The sequence below is a fragment of the Manis javanica genome, chromosome 11, assembly GCF_040802235.1.
Source record: "Manis javanica isolate MJ-LG chromosome 11, MJ_LKY, whole genome shotgun sequence".
In the NCBI taxonomy this organism is placed as follows: domain Eukaryota; kingdom Metazoa; phylum Chordata; class Mammalia; order Pholidota; family Manidae; genus Manis; species Manis javanica.
In genome coordinates this window covers 71906295-71933870 of record NC_133166.1, presented here as the reverse complement: position 1 = coordinate 71933870, position 27576 = coordinate 71906295, and the positions used below count along the sequence as shown (strand labels likewise).

General features: G+C 36.8%; 1 protein-coding gene across 11 annotated transcripts in view; it reads right to left on the bottom strand.

Annotated features, from left to right (window-relative positions):
• The window catches only part of ENAH (ENAH actin regulator), a 180387-nt gene that overhangs the window by 26591 nt on the left and 126220 nt on the right, over nucleotides 1-27576 (bottom strand). For 6 of the 11 annotated variants that reach the window (XM_073216650.1, XM_073216652.1, XM_073216654.1 and 3 more), the window contains exon 5: nucleotides 14950-15034. In XM_073216650.1, coding sequence (XP_073072751.1) covers nucleotides 14950-15034 — 85 coding nt within the window. Of the gene's footprint in view, nucleotides 1-14949; nucleotides 15035-19229; nucleotides 19287-27576 lie in introns of all 11 variants that reach the window. The other 5 variants (XM_073216651.1, XM_073216649.1, XM_037008871.2 and 2 more) reach the window with 1 other exon arrangement.

The following is a 27576-nucleotide window of genomic DNA, read 5'->3' as shown; positions in this document are numbered from 1 at the left end:
ACTCACCTCAAACCCAAAGACATGCACAGACTAAAAATGAAGGTATGGAAAAAGGTATTTCATGCAAACAATAGGGAGAAAAAAGCAGGTCTTACAGTACTTGTATCAGACAAAACAGACTTCAAAACAGAAAGTCACAAGAGACAAAGAAGGACATTACATAAAGATAAAGGGGTCAGTCCAACAAGAGGATATAACCACTACAAATATCAATGCACCCAACACAGGAGCACTGACATATGTGACAAAAATACTAACAGAATTAAAGGAGAAAATAGAATGCAGTGTATTCATTTTAGGAGACTTCAACACAACAATCACTCCAAAAGACAGATCAACCAGACAGAAAATAAGTAAGGACACAAAGTCACTGAACAACACACTACAACAGATGGACCTAACAGACATATACAGAACCCTACACCCAAAAGCAGCAGGATGCACATTCTTCTCAAGTGCACATTTTCCAGAATAGACCACAAACTAGGCCACAAAAAGAGCCTCAGTATATTCAAAAAGATGGAAATACTACCAACCAACTTCTCAGATCACAAAGGTATAAAACGAGAAATAAATTGTACAATAAAAACAAAAAGGCTCACAAACACATGGAGGCTTAACAACATGCTCTTAAATAATCATCTCCATAGACGAGGAAAAAGCATTCGACAAAATTGAACATCCATTCAAGATAAAACCTCTCAACAAAATGGGTATAGAGGGCAAGTACCTCAACATAATAAAGGCCATATATGACAAATCCACAGCCAACATTATACTTAACAGTGAGAAGCTGAAAGCTTTTCCTCTAAGATCGGGAAGAAGACAGGGATGCCCACTCTCCCCACTGTTATTCAACATAGTACTGGAGGTCGTAGCCAAGGCAATCAGACAAAACAAAGAAACAGAAGGCATCCAGATTGGTAAGGAAGAAGCCAAACTGTCACTGTTTACAGATGACATGATACTGTACATAAAAAACCCTAAAGAATCCACTCCAAAATTACTACATCTAATATCTGAATTCAGCAAATTTGCAGGATATGAAATTAATACACAGAAATCTGTTGCATTCCTATACACTAACGATGAACTAGCAGAAAGACAAATCAGGAAAACAATTCCATTCACAATTGCATCAAAAAGAATAAAATACCTAGGAATAAACCTAACCAAGGAAGTGAAAGACCTATACCCTGAAAACTACAAGACACTCTTAAGAGAACTTAAAGAGGACATTAACAAATGGAAACTCATCCCATGCTCTTGGATAGGAAGAATTAATATTGTCAAAATGGCCATCCTGCCTAAAGCAATCTACAAATTCAATGCAATCCCTATCAAAATACCAACAGCATTCCTCAACGAAATGGAACAAATAGTTTTAAAATTCATATGGAAGCACCAAAGACTCCGAATAGCCAAAGCAATCCTGGGAAAGAAGAATAAAGTCGGGGGTGTAGGGGAGGTTCTCACTTCCCAACTGCAAGGTCTACTACAAAGCCACAGTAATCAAGACTGGCACAAGAACAGACCCACAGACAAGTGGAACAGGATAGAGAGTCCAGATATTAACCCAAACATATATGGTCAATTAATATACGATAAAGGAGCCATGGACATACAATGGGGAAATGACAGCCTCTTCAACCACTGGTGTTGGCAAAACTGTACAGCTACATGTAAGAGAATGAAACTGGATCATTGTCTAACACCATACACAAAAGTAAATTTGAAATGGATCAAAGACCTGAATGTAAGTCATAAAACTCTTAGAAAAAAACAGGCAAAAATCTCTTGGACATAAAAATGAGCAACTTCTTCATATACATATCTTCCCGGGCAAGGGAAACAAAAGCAAAAATGAACAAGTGGGAGTATATCAAGCTGAAAAGTACAGCAAAGTACACCACCAATAGAACAAAAAGACATCCTACAGTATGGGAGAGTATATTCATAAATGACAGATCCGATAAAGGATTGACATCCAAAATGTATAAAAAGCTCACACACCTCAACAAACAAAAAGCAAATAATCCAATTAAAAAATGGGATGAGGAGCTGAACAGACAGTTCTCCAAAGAAGAAATTCAGATGACCAACAGGCACATGAAAATATGCTCCACACTGCTACTCATCAGAGAAATGCAAATTAAAACCACAATGAGATATCGCCATCATCCAAAAGACAAACAACAACAAATGTTGGCGAGGCTGTGGAGAAAGGGGAACCCTCCTACACTGCTGGTGGGAATGTAAACTAGTTCAACCACTGTGGAAAGCAGTACGGAGGTTCCTCTAAAAGCTCAAAATAGAAATACTATTTGACCCAGGAATTCCACTCCCAGGAATTTACCCTAAGATTACAGCAGCCCAGTTTGAAAAAGACATATGCACCCCTATATTTATCACAGCACTATTTACAATAGCCAAGAAATGGAAGCAACCTAAGTATCTATCAGTAGATGAATGGGTAAAGATGTGGTACATTTAAACAAGGGAATATTATTCAGCCATAAGAAGAAAACAAATCCTACCATTTGCAACAACATGGAGGAGCTAGAGGGTATTATGCTCAGTGAAATAAGCTAGGTGGAGAAAGACAAGTACCAAATTATTTTACTCATATGTGGAGTATAAGAACAAAGGAAAAACTGAAGGAACAAAACAGCAGCAGACACAGAACCCAAGAATGGACTAACAGTTACCAAAGGGAAAGGGACTGGGGAGGATGGGTGGCAAGGGAGGGATAAGTGGGGGGGGAGAAAGGGGGCATTATGATTAGCATGTATAATGTGGGAGGGGGCACAGGGAGGGCTGTGCAACACAGAGAAGACAAGTAGTGATTCTACAGTATCTTACTGTGCTGATGGACAGTGACTGTAATGGGTTTGTTGGGGGGACTTGTGATGGGGGGAGTCTAGTAAACATAATGTTCTTCATGTAATTGTAGATTAATGATACCAAAATAAAATAATAAAGAAAATAAAAAAACTACCCAAGAACAAAATCCTTGGACCAGATGGACTGACCACTGAATTTTCTCAGACATTTATAGAAGACATAATACCCATTCTCCTTAAAGATTTCCAAAATATAGAAGAGGAGGGAATACTCCCAAACTCATTCTATGAAGCCAGCATCACTCTAGTACCCAAACCAGGCAAAGACACCACAAAAAAAGAAAATTACAGACCAATATCCCTGATGAACACAGATGCAAAATTACTCCACAAAATATTAGCAAATCGAATTCAAAAATACATCAAGAGGATCATACACCATTACGAAGTGGGATTCATCTCAGGGATGCAAGGATGGTACCACATTTGAAAATCCATCAACATCATCCACCACATCAACAAAAAGAAGGACAAAAACCACATGATCATCTCCATAGATGCTGAAAAAGAATTTGACAACATTCAACATCCATTCATGATAAAACATCTCAACAAAATTGGCAGAGAGGGCAAGTACCTCAACATAATAAAGGCCATATATGATAAACCCACAGGCAACATTATACTTAACAGCGAGAAGCTGAAAGCTTTTCCCCTAAGATTGGGAACAAGGCAAGGATGCCCACTCTCCCCACTTTTATTCAGAATAAGACTGGAGGTCCTAGCCATGGCAATCAGACAAAACAAAGGAATAGAAGGCATCCAGATTGGTAAGGAAGAAGCCAAACTGTCCCTGTTTCCAGATGACATGATATTGTACATAACAAACCCTAAATAATCCATTCCAAAACTACTAGATCTAATATCTGAATTCAGCAAATTTGCAGGATACAAAATTAATACACAGAAATCTGTTGCATTCCTATACACTAACGATCAACTAGCCGAAAGAGAAATCAGGAAAACAATTACATTCACAATTGCATCAAAATGAATAAAATATCTAGGAATAAACCTAACCAAGGAAGTGAAAGACCTATACCCTGAAAACTACAAGACACTCTTAAGAGAAATTAAAGAGGACACTAACAAATGGAAACTTATCCCATGCTCTTGGATAGGAAGAATTAATATTGTCAAAATGGCCATTCTGCCTAAAGTAATCTACAGATTTGATGCAATCCCTATCATATTACCAACAGCATTCTTCAACAAACTGGAACAAATAGTTCTTAAATTCATATGGAATCACAAAAGACCCCAAATAGCCATAGCAATCCTGAGAAGGAAGAATAAAGCAGGGGGGATCATGCTTCAGAACTTGAAGCTCTAGTTACAATGCTACAGTAATCAACACAGTTTGGTACTGGAACAAGAAGAGACCCACAGATCAGTGGAACAGAATAGAAAGTCCAGATATTAACCCAAGCATACATGGTCAATTAATACATGATAAAGGAGCCATGGATACACAGGGGAAATGACATCCTCTTCAAGAGCTTGTGTTGGTAAAACTGGACAGCTACATGTAAGAGAATGAAACTGGTTATTTTGTCTAACCCCATACACAAAAGTAAACTCGAAATGGATCAAAGACCTGAATGTAAGTCATGAAACCATAAAACTCTTAGAAAAAAACATAGACAAAAATCTCTTGGACATAAACATGAACAACTTCTTCATGAACATATCTTCCCGGGCAAGGGAAACAAAAGCAAAAATGAACAAGTGAGACTATATTAAACTAAAAAGTTTCTGTATAGCAAAGGACACCATCAATAGAACAAGAAGACATCTTTCATATGGGAGAATATATTCATAAGTGACATACCTGATAAGGGGTTGACATCCAAAATATATAAAGAACTCACACATTCAACAAACAAAAAGCAAATAATCCAATTAAAAAATGGGCATAGGATCTGAACAGACGGTTCTCCAAAGAAGAAATTCAGATGGCCAACAGGCACATGAAAAGATGATCCACATCACTAATCATCATCAGAGAAATGCAAATTAAAACCACAATGAGATATCACCTCAAACCAGTTAGGATGGCCAACATCCAAAAAAAACCCCACAAATGTTGGCGAGGTTGTGGAAAAAGGGGAACCCTCCTACATTGCTGGTGGGAATGTAAACTAGTTCAACCATTGTGGAAAGCAGTATGGAGGTTCCTCAAAAAGCTCAAAATAGAAAGATACCATTTGACCCAGGAATTACATTGTTAGGAATTTACCCTAAGAATGCAGGAGCTGAATTTCAAAAAGACATATGTACCCCTATGTTTATCACAGCACTATTTACAATAGTCAAGAAATGGAAGCAACTTAAGTGTCCATCAGTAGATGAATGGATAAAGAAGAGGTGGTATATATACACAATGGAATATTATTCAGCCATAAGAAGAAAGCAAATCCTACCATTTGCAACAACATGGATGGAGCTAGAGGGTATTATGCTCAGTGAAATAAGCCAGGTGGAGAAAGACAAGTAGGAAATGATTTTACTCATCTGTGGAGTGTAACAACAAAGCAAAAACTGACGGAACACAACAGCAGCAGACTCACTTAACCCAAGAATGGATTAACAGTTTTCAAAGGGAAAGGGACTGAGGAGGATTGGTAAGAAGAGAGGCAAAAGAAGGAAAAAGGCGCATTACAATTAGCACACATAATGTAGGAGGTGTGGCACAGGGAAGGCAGTATAACACAGAGAAGACAAGCAGTGATTCTATAGCATCTTTCTACGCTGATGGACAGTGACTGTAATGGGGCATGTGGTGGGGATTTGATAATGCAGGGACTCTGGTAACCATAATGTTGCTCAGGTAACTGTACATTAATGATACCAAAAAGGAAAAAAGATAAACCACAAAAAACATCACATCTTTTAATCTTCATATCTAAAAATGTAAGGATAGTCTCAGTATTTATTCGGTTCTGCAAGAAATCTCTTTAACTGTAGGTCTTCAAATGCTGGCTGCAGGGTCACTTTGTGATTATATTAAAACCTACGAAGGCCTATTGTTTGTGCCTGTAAAACAGTTTGCTTTTGACTTCCAAACATATACATAATGTAGCAAGAAAATGGCTCCAAGTAGCCACCCGAACCTAAACCACAGTCTTGTATAAAAGTTTCCTCTCTCCAAAATAAAAAAAAGTCCCCATCTTATACATAATACATTTCACAGTGTTGTGGGGGAAGAGTAAATGAGGTAATGCCATAAAAACTCTTTAAAAAGTACCTGGAGCATAAAAACACCAATAATAAATGTGAAGTATAATAATAATCATTTGGAAATTTCCACTTAACACTCTCCCTGGACTGGCTACTAAACTCGTTGGGTTCTGACTAGAGGCAGAGCTGAATGACAGAACATGGTCTCTATCTTCTGTTGCTCTGCCAATAATATCTTCCTAGGTATCTCTCCCCTTTGTGTCCTCAACTGACTGTAAAACAGAAGGAAAAGCTCCCTTGACAAATAAATCAATCCCATTTCTTTCAGAAAAATATCAAGCCTCTTTGGACATACCACCATTCCTATCAACTGCAAGAAAAATGGAGAAACCCTGTGCTAGTGCTTATTATGAATAGTGGCTGGTTAAGATACGGCTACTCAACAATAAGATCAGTTTTAGGATATAGTGTTGATTTCATTATACTATTTGATAAACCACTCGCTGCCAAAGCGCCTGAGAGAGAACAGTATCACCACAGGAGTGAGGGCAAGAAAGCAAATATATTCAGAATAATATCTGTAATAATAAACTAGACAAAGTCAGTTATTTTTAATTATCTACATCTAATGAATAAACTCAGCTGGAGCTTATATTAAACTTAAAACACACATGTGTCAAAAACTGAGGCCATTTTATATGTAATATGCCATGCAATCTATTGGGTCCAAGGCGGAAGATACACCCACACTATTCTAATTACAATACATTTGACTACAGGAGGTGAGGGAAAGTAACTTTAGGTAGTTGTACCAAGGAATCTATGATGAAAAGATGTAAGTTATGAGGCCCCTTTATAATAAGCCTGTGCCACCTCTTTTGTTTAATTTTTATCAAAATAATAGAAGAACAAAGTTTTTAAAGTATATAATAAAACCAGTGGGGCATTGCTCCAACACTCCACCCGTTCCCAACACATAAGAGACAGTTACTGCCATCTCCCTTTCTCATGCTTTGTCCTCAGCCATTACATACTGGCCTCTGGTAAGAAGCAACCTCCTGCAGCTCAAGCTCCTCAGCACACAGAGCCACACAGGAGACTGATTTCTGGTAAGTCAATGTTCAGAGTCTACATTACTAATATGATAACGTGAATACAGCCCACAGTGGAACTACACAGTATTCTAAGACTACATTTCATTTCTTATTCAAGTTCTTGGGTTTTTTTTTACCAAATTAATGGCAGCTTCTCTAAACAATATGATACTTCTAACACAAAAGGCAAGCTTAAGTCACAGGCAGAAGGCGGGTATGAGGAAGTGAATCTGAGAGAATTACTGAAGAATGGCATTTTTAACTAGGGTGTCCTGATTTAAGAGGACTGTTCCACAAGTCAAGACATTCTAAGGTTTTCAGTCTGTAAAAGATAAAGAGGATCTTCTGATGTAGGAAAAGATCAATGCCAGAGAGATTTCCCCAGCTCACTGACAGATGACTGAAGCAGGCAGTTCATGCAGCCACAGGAGATTCTACTGTGTATTTTCTTGATTTGAAGGTAAGAAAGGAAAGTGCTCAAAGTCCCTAGCTAATGGTTAGCCTGCCACTGAAAAGATGTAGATCCAAACATATTCCCCAAGTAGTGTGTCAAAAAGAAGACCTCAGATTTACAAATCTTTACTAGCAAAAATAATTCCCAACTTAATTGGATGGCATGTAAATCTGATGATCATGTTTTGGCCTTTCCTAAAGCAGGCTATTTGTATATCTTTTTAGATCTATGTATCTTTGTAAACTGCTTTTCTCAGCACTATCACTGCCAACTCACAGACTAGAGATGCAGGTGATCACAACTATTTCCTTGGAGCCTGCTGGAGTCTTTTTCAAGGTACAAGGACCCTAATTCTGAACTATGAAACAGTCTGGCAGACTAATTTTTTTTTTTTTGAGAGGGCATCTCTCATATTTATTGATCATATGGTTGTTAACAACAATAAAATTCTGTATAGGGGACTCAAAACACAATCATTAATCAACCCCAAGCTTAATTCTCAACAGTCTCCAATCTTCTGAAGCATAACGAGCAAGTTCTTACATGGTGAACAAGTTCTTACATAGTGAATAAGTTCTTACATGGTGAACAATGCAAGGGCAGTCAATACAGAAACTTTCGGTTTTGATCACGCATCATGAACTATAAACAATCAGGTCAAATATGATTATTCGTTTGATTTTATACTTGATTTATATGTGAATCCCACATTTCTCCATTATTATTATTATTATTATTATTTTTAATAAAATGCTGAAGTGGTAGGTAGATGCAAGATAAAAGGAGGAAAACATAGTTTAGTGCTGTAAGAGGGCAAATGTAGATGATCAGATGTGTGCCTATAGACTAAGCATTAATCCAAGCTAGACAAAGGTCTGGCAGACTAATTTTTAAGATATGTGTTTTACAGTAATTTTAAAGTTTCTGAGAAAATTTACATTTTCAGAAATGATTATAGTGCAAATGACCAATATTATAGCCACCAAGAGCATTTAAAAAATATCAAAAATGTTTCCTTCTACCACCAAAATATCTATTTCTCCCCAAAGGTAAAGAGATGCATAAAGCATTGTGAGATTAATATCTTTTTAAATATATTCAAACACATACTTATGTTGACTTATTTTTCTTAAAAGCAAACAAAATATATCTAACAAAATTTAAAAATGCATTTAATACACCTTACCTATTATGAATGGTGTTAGGTAAGGTAAATAAAGAATGATTTAAATGTTGGCATAATGAAGTAGGCAGGGCAGATTAAGAAAAATGTGAGTTGATAACATTAAGTAACATTTTGATTTATAACTAACATTTGCCAGAAAATGAAACTATGAAAATATGTTTTGATTGAATAACGTGGGGCATTTCACATTTCTCTATTAGTAAACAAATGAAAAAGGGATAAAATGAAACGATAATTTTTAATACTACAAAGCTCTTGAGAAAAAGGACAATACTTACAAGAGAAAGTGGTCAACTTTGGGTCCATTCTGCCTCTGCAGGCTAATCCGAGGGCTGTACACTTTCATTGTTCCAATTCCCCACTTACATGCTGGGATTACAATTCCCCTTTTATATTTTAGATAGTATTTATCTTTTAGGTAGTAGGGTTGATTTGAAAATTATTTATAGATATTAACTAAATTAAGTTCCATATTGAGACTAAACATAAGACTGACTCATGTTTCTTGGAATATGTTTCTTCATCATAGTCAGCCAGAGGAGCCAAAATTAATAATATGAGTAGAAACCAAAACCTGTTATTAACAATACACATACGAATGGAAAACTAAACTATACTATATGTTACTATAGTAAAGGTATTGGACTAATACAATTTAACATCTAAACATTCATTTAATCAATTTCACTCCCATTAGAATAAAGAAATTAATTATAAAATATATACAAAACTTAAAAAGTTCAGTAGTATCACAAAGCTTTAAACAGCTCTCTCTTCCCCACCCTCACCACTTTTGATTTTACGCCCCAGAAGCATTACTTTCAATATTTTGGTATTTGTCTCCTGTTTCTAAATACAGTAATTTGTTTAGAATGAGTACTTCCCAGCTTTTCAGATTTCGATTTTATCTGCTGACTACCTATTACACAAGTTAATCCCTATGCCCTGTAACCCACCCAAACGGTTCCTTACTCCTCCCTCCTCCCAGTAAAACCACAGCACCACTTTGGATCCATCAGTGTTTACTCATCATTCATGGCTGATCCTATTTACTATTCAGAACAGTTTCTTTCTCACTCTGGTATTAAAAATTACTATTTTGTTTCATTTGATACCTTTTTTACAGACCTCTCCCTACTTCACCCTCCAGCAGATCAGGAGCTCTCAGATGGTACTATGTATCAGATCCTGTCTCCTTTCCTTTGCCTTTCCAGAACAAGATTCCATGGTTCCTCGTTCCTGCTGCAGCTTCTTCATTCTCAGTTCACTCTCCCACTTTAACAGAATATGCCAGCGACAGAACCCCAGGAAGCTGTGCTGGATAGGGAGCTCAGACAGCACGTACTTCTCAGGGACTGAAGCTTCCACCCCCACCCCCAAGGTTTGAAAACCTCTCTCCCCTTCTGGTATTTTAAAATTCCACAGAAATATGCCTTCATGGTTGGCGTTTTACATTTTTCCTACTTACTGGTTGGACACTTGGTGAGTCTTTTCAATTTGGAGCAGGGGTCCTGGCAAACTACAGAGGCTCCTGTCCACCTACACCCATTTGTTCACACACTGTCTATGGCAAGTTACCAGCAGAGAGCTGAACAACAGCCAGAGGCCTTGCAGCCCACAGTCTAAAACATGTATTATCTGGCCCTCTTCTGAAGTTTGCAGACCCTTAGCCCACATGGCCAAGTCACCAAGTCCCAGGAAATATTATGTTCTTTATTTGCAGATTCCATTTCTTCACATTTTTGTTCCCTCCCGCCACCTGAAACTCCTATTATTTGGATGTTGGACATGCTAATCTGATCTTATTTTCTTTCTTACATACTGTGCCTATCTTTTACAACTATTTTCAGGGCAATTTCCTCAACCTTATTTCTCAAACCTCCCATTAAAAAAAAATAAATGATTAAAAAAAAGATTTCTAAGTACATTTTCTTAATCTTATTTTTTTAATAACTACAAAATTTTGCTTCGTTAATTATATTCTCTTAGTTCTCTAAAGCTATTACAGTATACTTTGTCTTCTTCTGCTTCCTGTATTACATCTGTTTCCTCCAATTTCAAATTTTTATCTTTGTTCTCATCTGTCATCATGTTACTGAAGCTGTCCTCAGAGGTTTGAAGACCCTTGGCTGTCCATTCATATCTGTTGGTGGCACTAATGCTAATGAGAAAACCTTCAGTGAATGAGCTTCACTGGCAGGACCCTGAGTGCTAACATTTTCATCTTTTCTCCAAGTCAATTTTCCCAAAGAGGACTCTTGAAATTTCCCGTCTGGCCTGTACAGGCCTGGCTTCCAAGGTCTAGGAACTAAGCAGGTGAAAAAGGCCAACTTGGCTAACTCTGACTAATCCTCCTTTTCATTTTCAGTACGGCACCTCACCCGATCCTCCATGTGAGGCCTGGTATGTCTCAGTGCAGACCATGGGTCAGTAAAGTCTACTGTAAAGGGCCAGACAGTATCTCTGTCACATACTCCTTTTTCTTTCTTTTTAAAACACCAACTCCACAAAAACATACAAGCCATTCTTAGATCTCAGCTGTGCAAATACAGGTTTCAGAGCTGACTTAGCTGGGGAGCTGTAGTGTGCTAAACCCTAGCCTAGACTGTTATGTCCAAAATGGTAGCTGTAATTTGCTACAGAGCACTTAAATGCTCCCTCCTAGTTTGAACTGAGATATGCTTTAAGTACAGAAACACATAGATTTTGAAACATATGCCATATTTTTCATATATAGTTTGAAAAAAAGGAATGTGAAATATCTCTAAAATTTTTGTATCAGTTGCCTATTGAAATGATATTTTTATTTTATTTTTGTTGGGCATCTACTTTAGGGTAAGCACTGTCTACTAGTGCACAAAACTGCCAAAAATTGTTGCCTTTATTTTTCTTGAGGTACATACAATAAAATGCAGAAAACTTAGTGTTAGTGGACATGTGCATATTCTTGAGTATAACCATCATGCAGATCAAGATATCAAGCTGTAACTCTCGGGGGAGAATCCCAGAGAAAGTCCCTCTGAAACCAAAATCAGTCAAAGGGAGAAATAAAGTGGGAGAAACCCATTTATTCCTTGAAAGCGCTCATCCTGCTTCTCTCACCATCCACTGCAGAAGAAGAGAGAACTCCACCAAACCTCTCAGGTCCAGATATGCCCTGCCCCCACTCACCCAAGTATTACCCACACAAGCATTCTCACTAAAGTTTTTAAAATATTAGATGCATGCAGTTAAATATTACTAAAATTAATTTTACTTGTTTTTTTCTAAAAATTTTAAATGTGGTCACTAGAAAATTTTTAAATGACACATGATTTACATTTTACTTTCCTTGAACGGCACTGGTCTGGAGAACTTACAGTCCAACCCTCCTAGAGGATGGATCTCTCACCTCCTGTCTGGGTGTGGTGAAGAACCTGGGTGTCTGAGCACTCCTTAGAAGACTCTGGACTGACCCTCCAGCATGTGGCTCCACGACATGGTGTGCACCCTCACTTCCTCTTCAAGGCATGGCTCAAGATCTTCTCCTCCGGAAAGCCTCCCCACCCCCAAGTAATTGCACAGACAGAAAAGCCTCAGCAGTAAGATCATCTTACTCAACTGTCCCAAAACCTTACAAGCACATGTATTTTCTGCCTCTTATACCCCAACATTTACATATAAATCAGCTCAATACCAGAAAACTTTTTGGCTTTTTGTTAGAAATTTTATCCATACTCTACTCTGAAGTAGCCTATAATGTTCACTGGAGGTAAGACTCATATGTAAAATAAACAGTAAATAATAAAATATAATTGAGTGTGTGATTAAGTTGTAGGTGTTGAGAAAACAAAACCATTAATATACCTGGAGAATAATCTACAGAAAATAACAACAGGAGAATAATCTACAGAAAAAGGAAAGAAGGGCATGTCAGAAGAGGTGAGTGCCACACACTGAAGCACAGAGCAGAAGAAAAGTGTGGCATAAAAGGAGATGGTCATGGGAGAGAAAGAGATGCACATGTGGGTTACTAAATGCCAGGCCAAATTACACTGGACGTGAGGACAGCTGGTCATTAGGGATACCAGGCAGGGAACTGATGCAATAGCAGTGTCTGGACTTTATTCAAGATGGCAGATATGAGCCATATCTTTCCCTACTCCAAGATTCTACTGGAATTCCAGAAAAATCACATTTATACACAAACCCACGACAAAGCAGAAACCTGACAGAGGGATCATTAGCTGACCAAATAATTATCATCTTACTTATCAAATTTCTGGAAGACAGGAAGGACAGGGAGTAGTTCTAAGTCTAGACCTCTTTCCTAATTCCTATAAGTAATAGTACATCCATCTACCTGTTCTACTTACACACAGCAACAAAACCTCAAGACCAGTTAAGCACTGCTAGGGCCAGCACCTCAACAGGACAAAGTATACACGAGGCATCTCACAACAATTACTAAAAACTCGCTCAATACTCATTTCCACTAAAAATGTAAGCTGTAAGTTCATGACAACCACCGGGCTGTGGATCATCCATCTGTGACCTTAAGCCAGGAGTGCCCTTCGATGGTCTGTTTCTACTCTGTAATGCCCTAAGTCTCTAGAAACTGTCAGGGATTACCTGCTTTCCCAGTGTGTATTATACCAGAGGTACAGGCTCTCTCCTGGTTCTTCCTAGTTTTCTATAAATGTGTTACTATAAATAACACTATGGTCATTTTTAAAAATCTTTTATTAAGGTATGATTGATACACTCTTATGAAGGTTTCACATGAAAAAACAATGTGGTTATACATTTACCCATATTATCAAGTCCCCACCCATATGCCAATGCAGTCACTGTCCATCAGTGCAGCAAGATACCACAGATTCATTATGTGCCTTCTCTGTGCTACACTGTTCTCCCTGTGAATACTATGATCATCTTTAATTACTTTTCCGTTTGTGTAGGTGTGTGACAACAGTATCATAACAATTCTAACTTGAGGAATTATTCTGGTATGTTTGAAACTCACAATATGGAACTGAAATTATATTCTTTAAATTTTCCTTATTTTTACAGGAATTTAATTTTATTTATATCTGCTACATCAACACTCAAAAGAGCTAGACAGATTTCACCAAATCTGGAGGCTACTTCTGGAGTGACCTAATTGAATATATAGGCTAGGGCAAATTCAAAACTCATTTTGGGAGATCTTCGTGGGCCTTCTTCGAGAGCTAGGTAGTTATACCAAAGCAGTAAGATATTCCTTCAACTGACTGTCCAGGGAACATGACACATATATTAAGACAGCATGAAGAAGAATCATGTTTCAAATGTGAGATCCAAGACAAAGGCCACAAGAAGAAATGCTGGCTTGCCATGCTTTCCAATTGGAAAAATCCATATATAAAATGATCATCAACTCTCCAGAACAAAGCAGGGATGACCTACTAGTGATAAAAAGCAACATCAAATCTGTAAAAAGTTTTCATCTGTTTAATATGGAACACCTAGCTCCATTTTAGTTACCAAATATACCTGAATCTTATAAAACCATTTATTACGAAGTAACTTATAACTCAGAGACTCTATGTTAATAAGGAAAAGAACTATCCCTAAATGGGGCTCTATTATCACTTCAAATATATTTCTAAACTACATTGAAATAATGAAGATAATGTCATTGATCTCATGCAACCAGCAGTTTAGTCCTAAACAGACAGATTTTATATTCCATTACTAAACCCTATGGTAGTATTTCAAGATCAATGCCTTACACAAACAGCCAACACTATTTCAACTTTCTAGTTAGTCATGTGAAAGCCATAATGATCACAAACAATTTATAACTATTATAAAAATAAGACTCCTTGAAGTATAGACTCCTTCTGTGTGTTGTTGTATATTTAAAATATTTTAACCTTACATGAGTATGATTTTTACCAAAAAAGCAGACACAAAATTTTATAACACCTTGTGTCCAGCCTAAGTACGTGCTCACTTATTAATGGTGATTCCAAAACTTAATAATATAGTAATAAAAGTTCTGACTTTCAACTGGCTGAAGAGACATAAACTACTTTCAATATTAGGATGTTCAGAGTCTGCCCTTCTGCAGCAAAAAGAAAAAGTGTCAACAATAACTTATAAGTTTACCTTCTCTGAATTTCCAATTCTTCTTGTGATGGGCCATTCTGAACTTGGGCAGGTAGTTGTGAATTTTGTCTGGGCAATGTTGGCCCTGAAAAGGGAGGAAAATAGAGATGAATGTTTTATTTGGCTGGATAGAGGAGATAAAATCATGAGAAGAAAAACATAAAACTGTCACATATTTACAAATGTATCTTCTTTTTGTTTAGCAAAATAAAAAATAAAAGCTTTACAACACAAAGCAAATGAAAGACTGCAACATAATGCTGTCATCATCTCCAGAAGGCATACTTGAAACAAATGGAAAACATCAACAACAAAGGAAAAATAAACATTTATATATGAAGAACCTGAGTAAAACAAGGATTCAATAAGCATCTGAATAGGCACCTAAGCTTGACGTTTTCTCGACAATGAGACATTCTCTCTGGGGTACTTATTCATGAAGTGGAGAAGAACTTATATGAAAAATCAGAATTCAAAAACTCACCTAAATAGAACACTGGAAATGAAAAACAGGAGAGAGAGAGCATGAGAACCTCATTACTAGACTGAAGTATGCTAATGCATTTATCAAGCCCGATTTAAGCTGCCATTCTTATTTAACGGCCTGGCATCTCCAGCATTGGTGAAAACAAACATTTGCTAAACATCCACATATAATTAGCCTACTTTTTAATATAACAGAGGTTATCTTAATAACTTCTTATTTAGGGTTAAAAAACCAACCAAAAAAAAGCCCTGCATTCAAAGCAACATGGTTCTGTCATGAGAACCCAGTGACTGTCCATCCCCAAGCCACCATGTACAATGCAGACCCATTCTTATCATCTTACAAAGAATGCCACTAAATATGGGACATTTTAATGTCATTGGATATAAAAATTAAATGTGTCATAAAATGAGAGAAATAAATACTGGGCCTAGCATACATTGCCTAGGGTTAAAACAGAATGACCTTGAAATCTAATTCAGTAAACAAGAGAACAAAGAAACGGTAGACCTTCCACTCCTGGAGAGAAATATCAGTAGTGATATGCTTACATAACTGTGAACTCTAGTGTGCCAGCAAATGCCCCTAAGCAGGTATTTAGAAAGTGTTTTGTAGACCACTAGTATAACAAACAGTATAATAAATAAATGCTTCTGTGTACTAAAGCAAACTCCTGTAATCTTACGAGTTAACAGCACAAAGTATCTACTTCATACTAGTGGAGTAGACTTCACAACTATAAGGACAAGGTTTATTAGAATGTAATACAATATTGGTATATCCCAAGTGTAGAAAAACAAATAATTTGATCTGAACTTACCTAGTCATTTTTTTTCTCATCTCTTTACACATGTTTTTAGCTTAATCATTTAACTTGTTCTCTAAAGACAAATTAGATGACAATTGCAGTGCTGGATTTCATTAGAGCTCCTAAAAGAGTCTTGTTATTTTTGAGAACCACATAAAATGAACACAAAAATATATTAATCCCCTGTTATCAGCAACAAAAAAAAAATCAAAAAGCTTCTTAAAAATACAGAAACCGTTCTGGATTTTTGTTTTTTTAGTTAAAAACTTGGCAAACTTGTTTGTTTTATTAGTTAAAAACTTTGCTTATAAGAAAACTTCTTTTAAAAGGAGGTTTTTAAAATGCAGGCAGTATTTTTCTGGCTGATAACATTAATTATAAAAATAATTTAATATAAGCCATTCATGAAGCTGAGAAGAAATGAAAAAAATACAAGGAGGATCCTTTTAAAATGGGGAGAATTTTCATCCAAGAATAATTCATAAAATTATTTCCTGCATGGTTCGTTGTGATTTGTCTCTGGGCTATTTGTCCACAGACTTCTTTAAATGGAGGCCAGCAAAGGAGAAGCCTTCCCACAGGCAGTTTCTCACATCTGTACTTAATCTGTTTTTTTTTTAAATCAATATTGTCAAGTCAAAGTATCAAGCACATTGAAATTCACGTGCACTTAAAAAATAATGTAAATATACTGTAAGCACTAGGAGTTCTTGGTCAGTTGTGAACTTGAGGGGCACAGCTGCACCTCTCTTTTTTGTCAAACACCTACTGGGTACAAATACAGTTGGTATATTACACCAAAGGCACCACACCCACTATGAAGCAGGACAAAGAGCAGGCACCAGCAGTCAGCTACCACTGTATTTTCTGGAATGTAACAATTACTCACATATGCCCTATTCCTAAATGAGCATCTGTATTCTCAGAACACGCAGAAAAAGGCTTTCCTAGCCAGTGGGCAAATGAGTGTCTTGTGAGCATGTGGTGGCTAACAGTTCTCTTCTGGAAATAAATAAAATTAAAAAAAAAAGAAGAAACAAGAGAAGCTTCTTTGTTTCTACTACAGTGTCCTAAAGAACAGTAGGTATTTGAGAGTAAATTTTCTCTGTCTTATTACCATAGCCAAAGACGTGGTTTATCTTAATCTGTCTTGGCTAGAATTCATATAGCAAAGTATGTGAATTACTGCTTCCAATAAGGAAAATGTATGTGTCCATGCCGTTGATATGGTAGTTACAAACAATGGAAATCAGAATAGAATCTCTCGACCAGGAATGACTGGCACTTCATCTTGACTTCAACACTGAGTTTTGGCTGAAGCTTGCTTCATTTACTGCCAGTTTAATTGTCACAAATCTAGTTTCACACCTTGCCACAGACTATTTGAAAACACAAGACTAAAAAACCACTAGGTGTTGTTATACACAATACAAATTTAAACTTAACAATGTGGGAAATCCGCTTTTTAATACCTCACTTTACAACTTAAAAATTTTTCCTTTATTAAGGGCAAATCACGCTTTTCTCTGCAATTGGGTAAACTGCATCTATCCCTCTGCATGGGGAACTCAACATACTATGTAGCAAAGTACAGAACATCCAGTAGTTTTTCAAAATGAAGTAAAATGAGTCCTAATAACACAAATATGAATAAAACTCATGGCTAATTCAAAAGATGGCCTGAAAGAACCTCCAGGAGGAGGCAGAAAAATAATAAATAAAAGTTCCTGATTAAACACTTAAAATCTGCAACAATTAATTATGGAATCTGGGAAGGAAAGGGGGATCTGTAAAGAACTGCACAACAGGCTCACTGTGTATCTGTGTCATGCGGAGCAAGTGTAAAACCTAACTTCAGAAATACACTAGAATTTTCATTTTTAGGAATTTATAACATAGGCTTCTTTGCCTAAACCAGCAAGTACATAAAATTTAAAATAATTCTCTTTCTAGGTAAAGAAACAATCTATCAATAATTCTGAAGTATCACATCAAAATCTCTGAGTTACATGGATAAAGTACATATACACAGCTGAACTGTTTATATAAAATTTTAGCAGCATTTTCATTTATTTTATTGCTCATAAAATAATCTGGCCAGTCAAGGTATACAGGAATCCAAAAAAGTACATATGAGTTAAAAAAAAAAGCTCTAAGAATTAAAAGTCACTTTTGAACTTAGAACTTAGGTTTTCGAAACAAAGTTTTAAAATCAAATGAGAATAAAAAGAATTCCAACAAGAATGTGTGTGTGTGTGTGTGTGTGTGTGTGTGTGTGTGTGTGTGTGCATATACAGTTATACCCTTATGTAAGGATAAGAAAATTCATGTATCTGATTAACTATAATTTGGAGGGCCTAAATTACATTCTTGGTTTGTCCATGAAAATAATACATGTATGTATGTATATACATGTGTATATGAAAGTGAGTGTGAAAAAAAAAATGTACCAGCTTAAACTCACTCCTAAGCCACAGATACATAACCCACTGAACATAGGAGGCTGTCAATCAGCAATCAACCTATTAAAGCAAGTAACAGCTTATAGCAGCCTCACAACATGTACACCTACGCATTAAATTCAAGTTAAGTAAATGCTCCCTTCGAGGAAGGCACATTTGCATGCCCAGATCATATTAAAATCAATGTATTTTTTTCCTTTAAATTTTAAGTTAAAGGGTTGCTCTCTAACAAAATGGTTGAAAACAAAAACAAACGAACAAAAATCCCCTCTCATTCACGTTGGAAATAACAAGAATTAGTTTTAAGATCCTAATTCTAAATAATTCTCACTAAGAAGCCAACCCAGAAGCTGGCCATATCACCTACGTGAACCACAACAAATATCACAACATAAAACAGTAGCTTGCTGTGTATCCCAAATACCACAAACCACACTATGGCCTATAGAAACAAAAGTTATGGAAATGTGCAAGTAGTATGTACCACAGCTTGAAAAAGTAATGGAAACATAATGTTGCTTACCACAGAAAATACATCGCAAATTAGTGCTGTCCTGGGTAGCAGTAACCTTGCTCTGGGCTGCAACAGACACCTTGGTGTTAGAAGCTTCGAAGGACAACGGGGCAATCTCAAGAACTTCACATAAACTAAAAGGTGCTTTGAAAGGTTCAGAATGTATTTTATACATACGTCCTATCTAGATCCTCATTCTGGAAGCTCTGTAATGTAATAAAAACATCCTATTTATATGTTAAATATCCTCTTTAACATAAGCTTTAAAAAACATGTGTAACCTTATTTGTGGAAAAACCCTATAATAAGCCACAGATCATCAATGATTCACTTAGTGCTTAATTACTTCCTGAGTTTTACAGTCAGAGAGTGCAACTGACTTATGTTTTACAATTATATTTTAAGAAGTAAACGGTGCTGAGGCATAGGAAGTCAAAATCTGTGGCCAAGTTAATTTCATGCTCTCTAGCCTCTTTTAATATTGTTCATTTTAGGAGAATTTGCAACTGAAAAAATTTTACGGGAAATGCTTAAGATTAACTTAACATGAGATGAACTCATTTCCCACAAGCTGAAAAAGACCAGAGCCATTTTCAACAACCTGAGCAGCTAGTGTTTATAGTCACTGAAGTAAAAACAGGACAATCTTCCTTTGCTTTGCACTCTGAAAAACATCAAAACTATTCATTGTTTTACCAAGTCACATTTTTTATTCCTTTTTTTTTCTCAGTATGTACATTATCTATACATATTTGACAAAATATCTTATTAAAAATGTGTAGCCCATTAAATAGCCATTTAATACTTAGGTTATCTACATTAAAATTTACCTTAAGTATTAATGAAGTAAACTCTCTTTAAGAGAAAAAAACTCAAGAAATGATTGTTAAAAGGGGAAGGGATTATATAAAGTCAAGGTGACACTCAAAACTGGGGTGGGAAAAACAAAATTAGTTTTTTTCAGTATTACATTAGTGACATTCAAAACTTTTTATTTCATTACTTTTCATAAAATCCTAAATAAATGTTTTCAGCATGGGAAGGATTTTTTTCCCCATTGGTATTAACCAAGAAATAATGAACAGGTTAAAAATATATTGACTTAAGAAAGACTATTTGAAAGCAAACAAGACAGTATTTCAGATTTCCCTGTAAAACTACTCTTTAAATAATACAGTTTATGCTAACTGAATTTGCATAGACTCAGAACCAAGCCAATTTATATTTTAAAAAGTGCACATCTTAAATATTTTTTAAATAAAATCTTACATAATCAAGAGAATATTTCCATCATATTTAGAAATTAAGATATAATCTAAGTTTAAATCTTGTTTATAATATAGAGTATCACATACAGCAGGTATTTTCAAATACAAACAAAATAAATCAGATTGATAAATGTCACCTTTGCTAAGTACTTCCAACCACCCAATCCATTATTAAAGTCACATGCACAATATTTACAGTAACAACATAGAAAGACCACAGGTACACATATAAAATGTCTACCAAGCTGATTAGATCATTCCAAAGGAGATAAGCAATTCAGAAAATTTTCAATGATTATATTTTAAGTGTATAATAAAAAAGTCTGTCTTACCAATGTTTATAAAGCTATTCAGACTTTATTAAATAAACATGCCTAGTCTTCAGGTTTTCCCCGTCAGATTCTTTCATTTGTACTTAAAAGAAACAAAATGATAAGGAAAACAAAAACTTACAAGAAAAACCTGAAAAATTACCTCGTCTCTGACAGCAAACTGCCACATTCCATTACCAATCATTTTGGCAAAAAGTCGTCTGATAATTGCCAGAATGCAGGTAAACCATTATTACTGATGAGACAAAACAACTTTCCTCCCCAAACTCCCAATCTTACCAAAGTTTAAGCTGATGGGTAGCATTCTTGCACTTGGTCTCTTTAAGCATCTTTCTACTGACTTTGACACCATACATCACAGGAAACACTGATCTAAACCCTGATGAAGGTACACAATTGCTACTGCCATTCACATTTCTGGAGTACACTCAGTGATATCCCACATGTCAAAGCTTAATAGTGATGTGGTGGAGGGGCAGGATGGACCAGGGGAAAGAGTAGTCAGCGGAGAGGGTGAGTGCATCCAACGACATGATGATCATACCTAGTCAGCTCTAGGACTAGTAATGCTACTCTGCATGTCTTACATTTCACCTGAGGACATTTCTCCATAAACTCACCTTATTAAAGTAGGTGTACGCCTGAGAGAATTAAGAATGGGCTCTAGAGCATAAACTAAGGAGGTTAAAGTGTATCAAAAAGCAAAATTTAGTATTTCTCTCAGATTTCTGGAGAAGAAAAATGACCTCTACCACAACTCTGACCTTAAAATAATCATCATGGTTGTTCATTTCCTTCTAACACAGTCTATAGAACAGCCATTCCTCAGGCTTCCCTCCCACCCCTGCCCCGCCTTTTAACGTTCTTTACAATTAGGTGTTCTGTATGAGCAAGGAGATGTGGAAACCTTGGGTGAGTTGTTAGTAGCAGAGGATGGCAGGCTGTTCAGGTTTGATCCGCATTACTGTATTTCATCGCTATTACAATCACTACAGTAGATCCTAGCATTCATGTTTTGAATATTTGAGGTTTTGTCTATTAGCAGTTAGTCCCAAGGCAATTTGTAATGTGGAGATTACCCATTTTAGCATTTTTTCTGAGGATTGAGACAATGTTGCTTAAGGCTGGCTTTAATTTGATTTGCACTCTCTGGAAAGCTGTCTATTGAATGAGCAAGCATCAACAGCCAAATGAGCAGTGTGCATACCTCTCACCATCAATACGGCCCTCAGGTAACCTCATGATTGCAAAGTTCTATTTTATATACTTACACATGAGAAGGGATGAAAGCACATGTGCTCACATTTGCTCCAGAGAATCTAGAGCAGAACAGAGGAAGACAGTGCATTGGTTTGGCTGCCTGCATTCAAACACAGGCACCATGGGAATGCAAACTGGTACAGTCACTTTGGGAAACAGGGTGGAGGATCCACAAAAATTAAAAAGACAACTAACTACACCCCATGAGCCAGCAATCTCACTCCCATGTATATATCCAAAGGAAATAAAACAGGACCTCAAAGAAGTACCTACACCCCCATGTTCACTGCAGCACTGTTCACAATAGCCAAGATATGGACACAACCTAAGTGTCTGTCAACAGACGAATGGATAAAGAAGATTCAGTAAGTGTGTACACACATGCATGTGCGCACACAGTGGAATATTATTCAGCCATAAAAAGGAAATCCTGCCATTTCCAACAACACAGATGGACATGGTATCACTTGCATGGGAACCTAAAAAAGCCACACTCACAGAAACAGAGTGTAGGGAAGTAGTTATCAGAGACTGAAAGTAGGTTGGGGGACACTGGGAGAGGTTAGTAAAAGAGTACAAACTTTCAGCTCTAAAATGAATAAAGTCTGAGGATCTAATGGAAACATGGTGACTATAGTTGATAACAATATTATAGAACTGAAATTTGCCAAGAGAGAACTTACACATTCTCACCAAAAAAAAAAAAGATAACTGTAGGAGGTGATAAATGTGTTAATTAGCAAGATAGGAGAAATCCTTTCATAACATATATATATATATACATACATATGTGTATATATATATGTATATATAAAATCACCATGATGTACACTTTAAGTATCTTACAATTTCATTTGTCAGTACACCTCAATAAAGCTGAAAAAAATAGATTATGTTGCAGGGCACTACTAGGAGACATAAGAATTACAAACAGTAAATTTTGTTCAGAGTGATAGTAGCATTTTATAAGTGTCATTTAAAAAGATTTTCAAAAGATTTTCAAATTGTTTTATAATATATATAGTTCTTAAATGAAAGAAAATCATTTTATCTCAGGAAATGGAGCATCATCCATCTACAGGCACACATGAAAAAAATACCACCATATAGAAATTCTTTTTTTTTTTTTTACTGAATTAGGCAAAACTGTATATATGATGGGGGTCCTCTGTCCCTCTTCAATTTTTTAACATTCCCCAATTCATGGCCTCACATGTATTTTATTCCCTTCTAAGCAAATGTGAAACAGTTGATAAACTGCTGATAATTCATTAGGCTTGAGCAGCAGTAGTCTTAATGTGCTCTTCAGCCCAGCATCTGTTTTGTAAGACCTTTATTTTTAGTTGTGGAATGACTGCCTGCTTCCAGCAAACCAAATGTGAAGAGTCAACCACAAGTGAAGGGGCCTCCAACTTCCCAATCCTGTTCTATACCAACACTTCGAGATGCAAGAGTAACCCGTGTCCCATAGTCATTTCTCTGCTGCTTTCCTGAGCACAGACCTGCCATCAAATCACTTGCTGTCCTGGCTCCCAACCCTTGGTTACTAGAGGCACCGGTAAGAATTGCTCAGAGAAACTACATCACATCAGGTAGAAGGCTGCTTTAACAAAAGCAATTAGCTTCCACTAGAGTTTTTCTGACCAGAGCTGTTACCAGGTAGAAGGCTGCTTTAACAAAAGCAATTAGCTTCTACTAGAGTTTTTCTGACCAGAGCTGTTACCTCTTCAGTCACACAAACAGAAACCTAGGACCCTCCTCGCCCCTTCCTTCTCTTTTCCACTATTTAACCTATTTCCAAATCCTTAGTGCAACTCCTAATTTCTCTCTCAATTACCTCCACTGCCACTGTTCATAATCCATGACCTCTTATTTAGACTGACAGACTTCAAGGTGGGATACATACATCCCAGAATGCTAAACATAACAGGGTTGAGGAAAAAAACAGCAGCACTTCTATTTCTTTTCACCTTTTTCTTATCCATTTTACATTTCTATTTTTTTATGTTTTGCAGTCATCAACACCCAAGTACATATATATGAACTATAAACACACATGCATTAGGAGATAATCTAAAAAATTAAGAGACCACCAGCCATCACCTATTAGGTAATAGACATCACCTAATTAAGTAGCCCATTCCAATCTTGGTACCTCCTTCCTTCCCCACAGCAGCCAGGCAGTTTATACAAAACCACGTTAGAAAAAGCATAAAACCCAAATGTGATTTATTCCCACCAGGAGGTTTAAACATTTTAACAGTAAGAAATTAACAAAGGGCCACATGGTGGAAAATATGCCAGGAAGCTGCTCAGGCTGAGAGTGGGGATAAGGGCCTGGCTATACCTGTTTGTGTTTTTTTAAACCTACTAATGAAATTAAGACAAATGTAAGAGAAGGCCCAATGTGGATATAATTGGTTTAGGTGACATCTGGGAGAGAATGTGAACCCTGTAGTACTCAGCCAATGAGGAACCAGGGGAGGGACTTGCATACTAGGGAATAAATTACTTGGTGCCAATGGCCTCAGGTGTGCCTGCTCACCAGATACCTGATCTTGCAAGACCGTTATTAAAGCCTCGCTCCGCTCTTCTCTTTATCTCCATGTCCACTCATTGAGTTTGGACCAGTGAGTGTGTTTCTCACACAGATAAATAACCTCCCTTACTAAAAGCTCTTCAACTGCTTCCCACTGCCCTTCAGATAAATTTCAAAATCCAGTGCCTTCTCCCTATGGTGTGATCATTGCCTATCTCTCCCAGTTCATACTTTTGTCATTCTCTATGTTCCAGGGACACTGGTCTTTCAATTTCTCAGATGTGCTATATATACATGCTCTCCCCACACAGGGCCTTGCACACATGTGCATGCCTTCTGCCTATGAGATTCTTCTCTTGGGCAGCTGCTAAGCTTCCCTCTACAATAGTTAGTGGACACTCAGTTGGAGTCACTTAACCCCCACATACCTAAGATAAATATTATTCCCTCCTTCACTAGGAATTTCTTTCTCTATTTTAAATTTCAGCATATATTTTTTTCCTATTAGCCACTTCAAAAATCTGAAGGAGATAAGTATAAATATAAAATAAATATTTCTAAGGAATAAAAAGAATGTCTAAAGATTTAGGAGAAAAGTTTTAATACATTTGAATTAGTCAAAGTGGTCCAAACTTCTATTTGGACAAGACAGAAAGTAGGAGCCAGGGAGAAAATAAGACCAGTGACAGCCTACAAAACTGAAGTTGGTGGGTAAACAGTACAGGCACCCAATTCCATGGGCAAGGCTCATTTGGGGTGGGGGTGCATTCCACAACGTGAGGATGCCTCAGATTTTTAGGGAACTCACCTAATTTTATTCCCCCATCCATACGTAAAGAGCTGAAACTTTTAACAAAGGAAAGTGTTTTCATTCTAAAAGTACAATACAGAGACTTCCAAGAAAAAGTTCTTTCCTACTTTTTTAAGAGAAAAGGAATTAAGAGAACCAAAAAGAATGAAGTTTCTAAACTAATGTTCTTGTGGGGGAAAGGAAGGCAGGGCAATTCTGGACAAGAAAACAAAACCTGAGGAGTAAGAGGATAACCTTCAGAGATTTCACAAATTCAATTCTATTTATGTTCAATTTGACATAGAAAATTACTACACATTTCTGCTATAATTTACCAAGTTTTAAAATGTTGAGTTTTTTTTAAGCTAAAGAATCTAAGAAAGGCTCTTTGCTTTTAACCTGTTTTTTAAATGTTAAAATGCAGTCATTACATTCAGGTACACCATACTCACCCAACTTTGCTAAAACAAGAAAGCCAATTGTTACAACTTACAGAGCACGCCTAGGTACATGGACACTTCTTATGATTTAATTTTCAAAGTGCCATATATGTATGACACAGGCTACAAGGCAGGTGAGTCTTGGCAACATCACACTAATGGAAAAGCCAGTCGCAGAGGCCACCTACTGTATGGGCCCATTTACCTGCAGAGTCCAGAGCAAGCAAATCCAGAGACAGCAAGCAGATTCGGGCTGCCAGGGGCTGGGAAATAGCAAGTGGGGTGGGGACAGTAATAACAGCTCAAGGGCAGAGGGTCTCTGGTTGGGGTGATAAAAATGCTCTGAAACCATCTGTGGTGATGGCTGCACAACTCTGAATACCCTAAAAGCCACTAGGTGACACACCTTCAGAGGGTGGACAGCACAGTATGCAAAGTAAATAAAGCTCAGTAAAGCTGTTGAGGAAAAGTAGTGCCTGCTGCGCTTGTGCTTGTCCTCCCATAACAGTTTTAACATAAAGCTGAAAACATGGACCACCTCTCACTTCTCCATTGTGAAAGTAGTAAAGCTGGATTACCCCAATGGGAGATTTTAGGTAATTTTACTTTCTTCTTTATGGTCTTCTGTACTGCTGAAGTTTTTATAATAATCACATGACGTCTTAATCAGGGAAAAAAACCTTATCTTTACCTGAAAAACAAAATGCTGTGCTCGAAATTGAGGTTCTATTACTGAGAGCAGTTTTGGTCAGGGAGGGATCTAACTGGCTCTTGTTTCTGACAAGACAATTGGATGTAAACAATTAAGGAAATGACCTCATTAATTAATACCAATTAATGTAAGTGAAGAAGTGACCCCAAGGTGTGCAGAGCCAGAATCTGGATGGCCCCCCCAAACCGGACTCTAAGCTGCCCTGGGAAGGCAAGAGGCAGCCCCCACCATCAGACTGTTTTTCAGCAGGAACCAAAACCAAAGGCATTTCTTAAGTCATGACTGAACACACACCCATTCAGGATGGCTCATCAAAAGCAGGGCTGTGCTAGTTAAACAGGGATAGCTGCCCCTCCCCCACAGGAGCCCCACTCCCCCCTTCTTGTTTCCTCAGCGCACTAACTCATGACAGTTCATCAGGGAGACCAAGAAGCAGCTTCTATCAAAAAAAACACAAGACAACTAATACTCAAATAATGAAGATGGCTAAATTTAATTTTTGAAATTCAAAGGTGTATAAAATTTTATTGAAAGAATAGGTTTTTTTTGGGGGGGGAGGCAGGTGAAACAAGTGAAGGTAATAGAGGTACAAACTTAAAATTATAATTTAGTCACAGGGATGGAAGTGCAGCATAGGGAATACAGCTCATAACATTGAGCTACATTTTTTTTCATAATTTTTGCCTCAGTGTGTATAATACAATTTTATTTTCAAGTATCACATCCCAGACAGGAGCTAGGTTTTAGGACTCTGGTATTTCCACATGGTCAATCAGTCCAGCAATTATTTCTGTGCCATAATATTGCATATATTTGTATGCAGACAGATGGTACCAAGGTATTTAGTAATTATATATAATTGATGAATCACTAAGTTGTTCATTTGAAACAAATACAATATTTTATACAAACTATACTTCAAGGGGAAAAAAGTTTTGTCAAATACATAAATAAACTGAATTTGTTCACCTCACATGGGGTTTATTATTAAATAGAGTTAATATAAGTAAAGTTA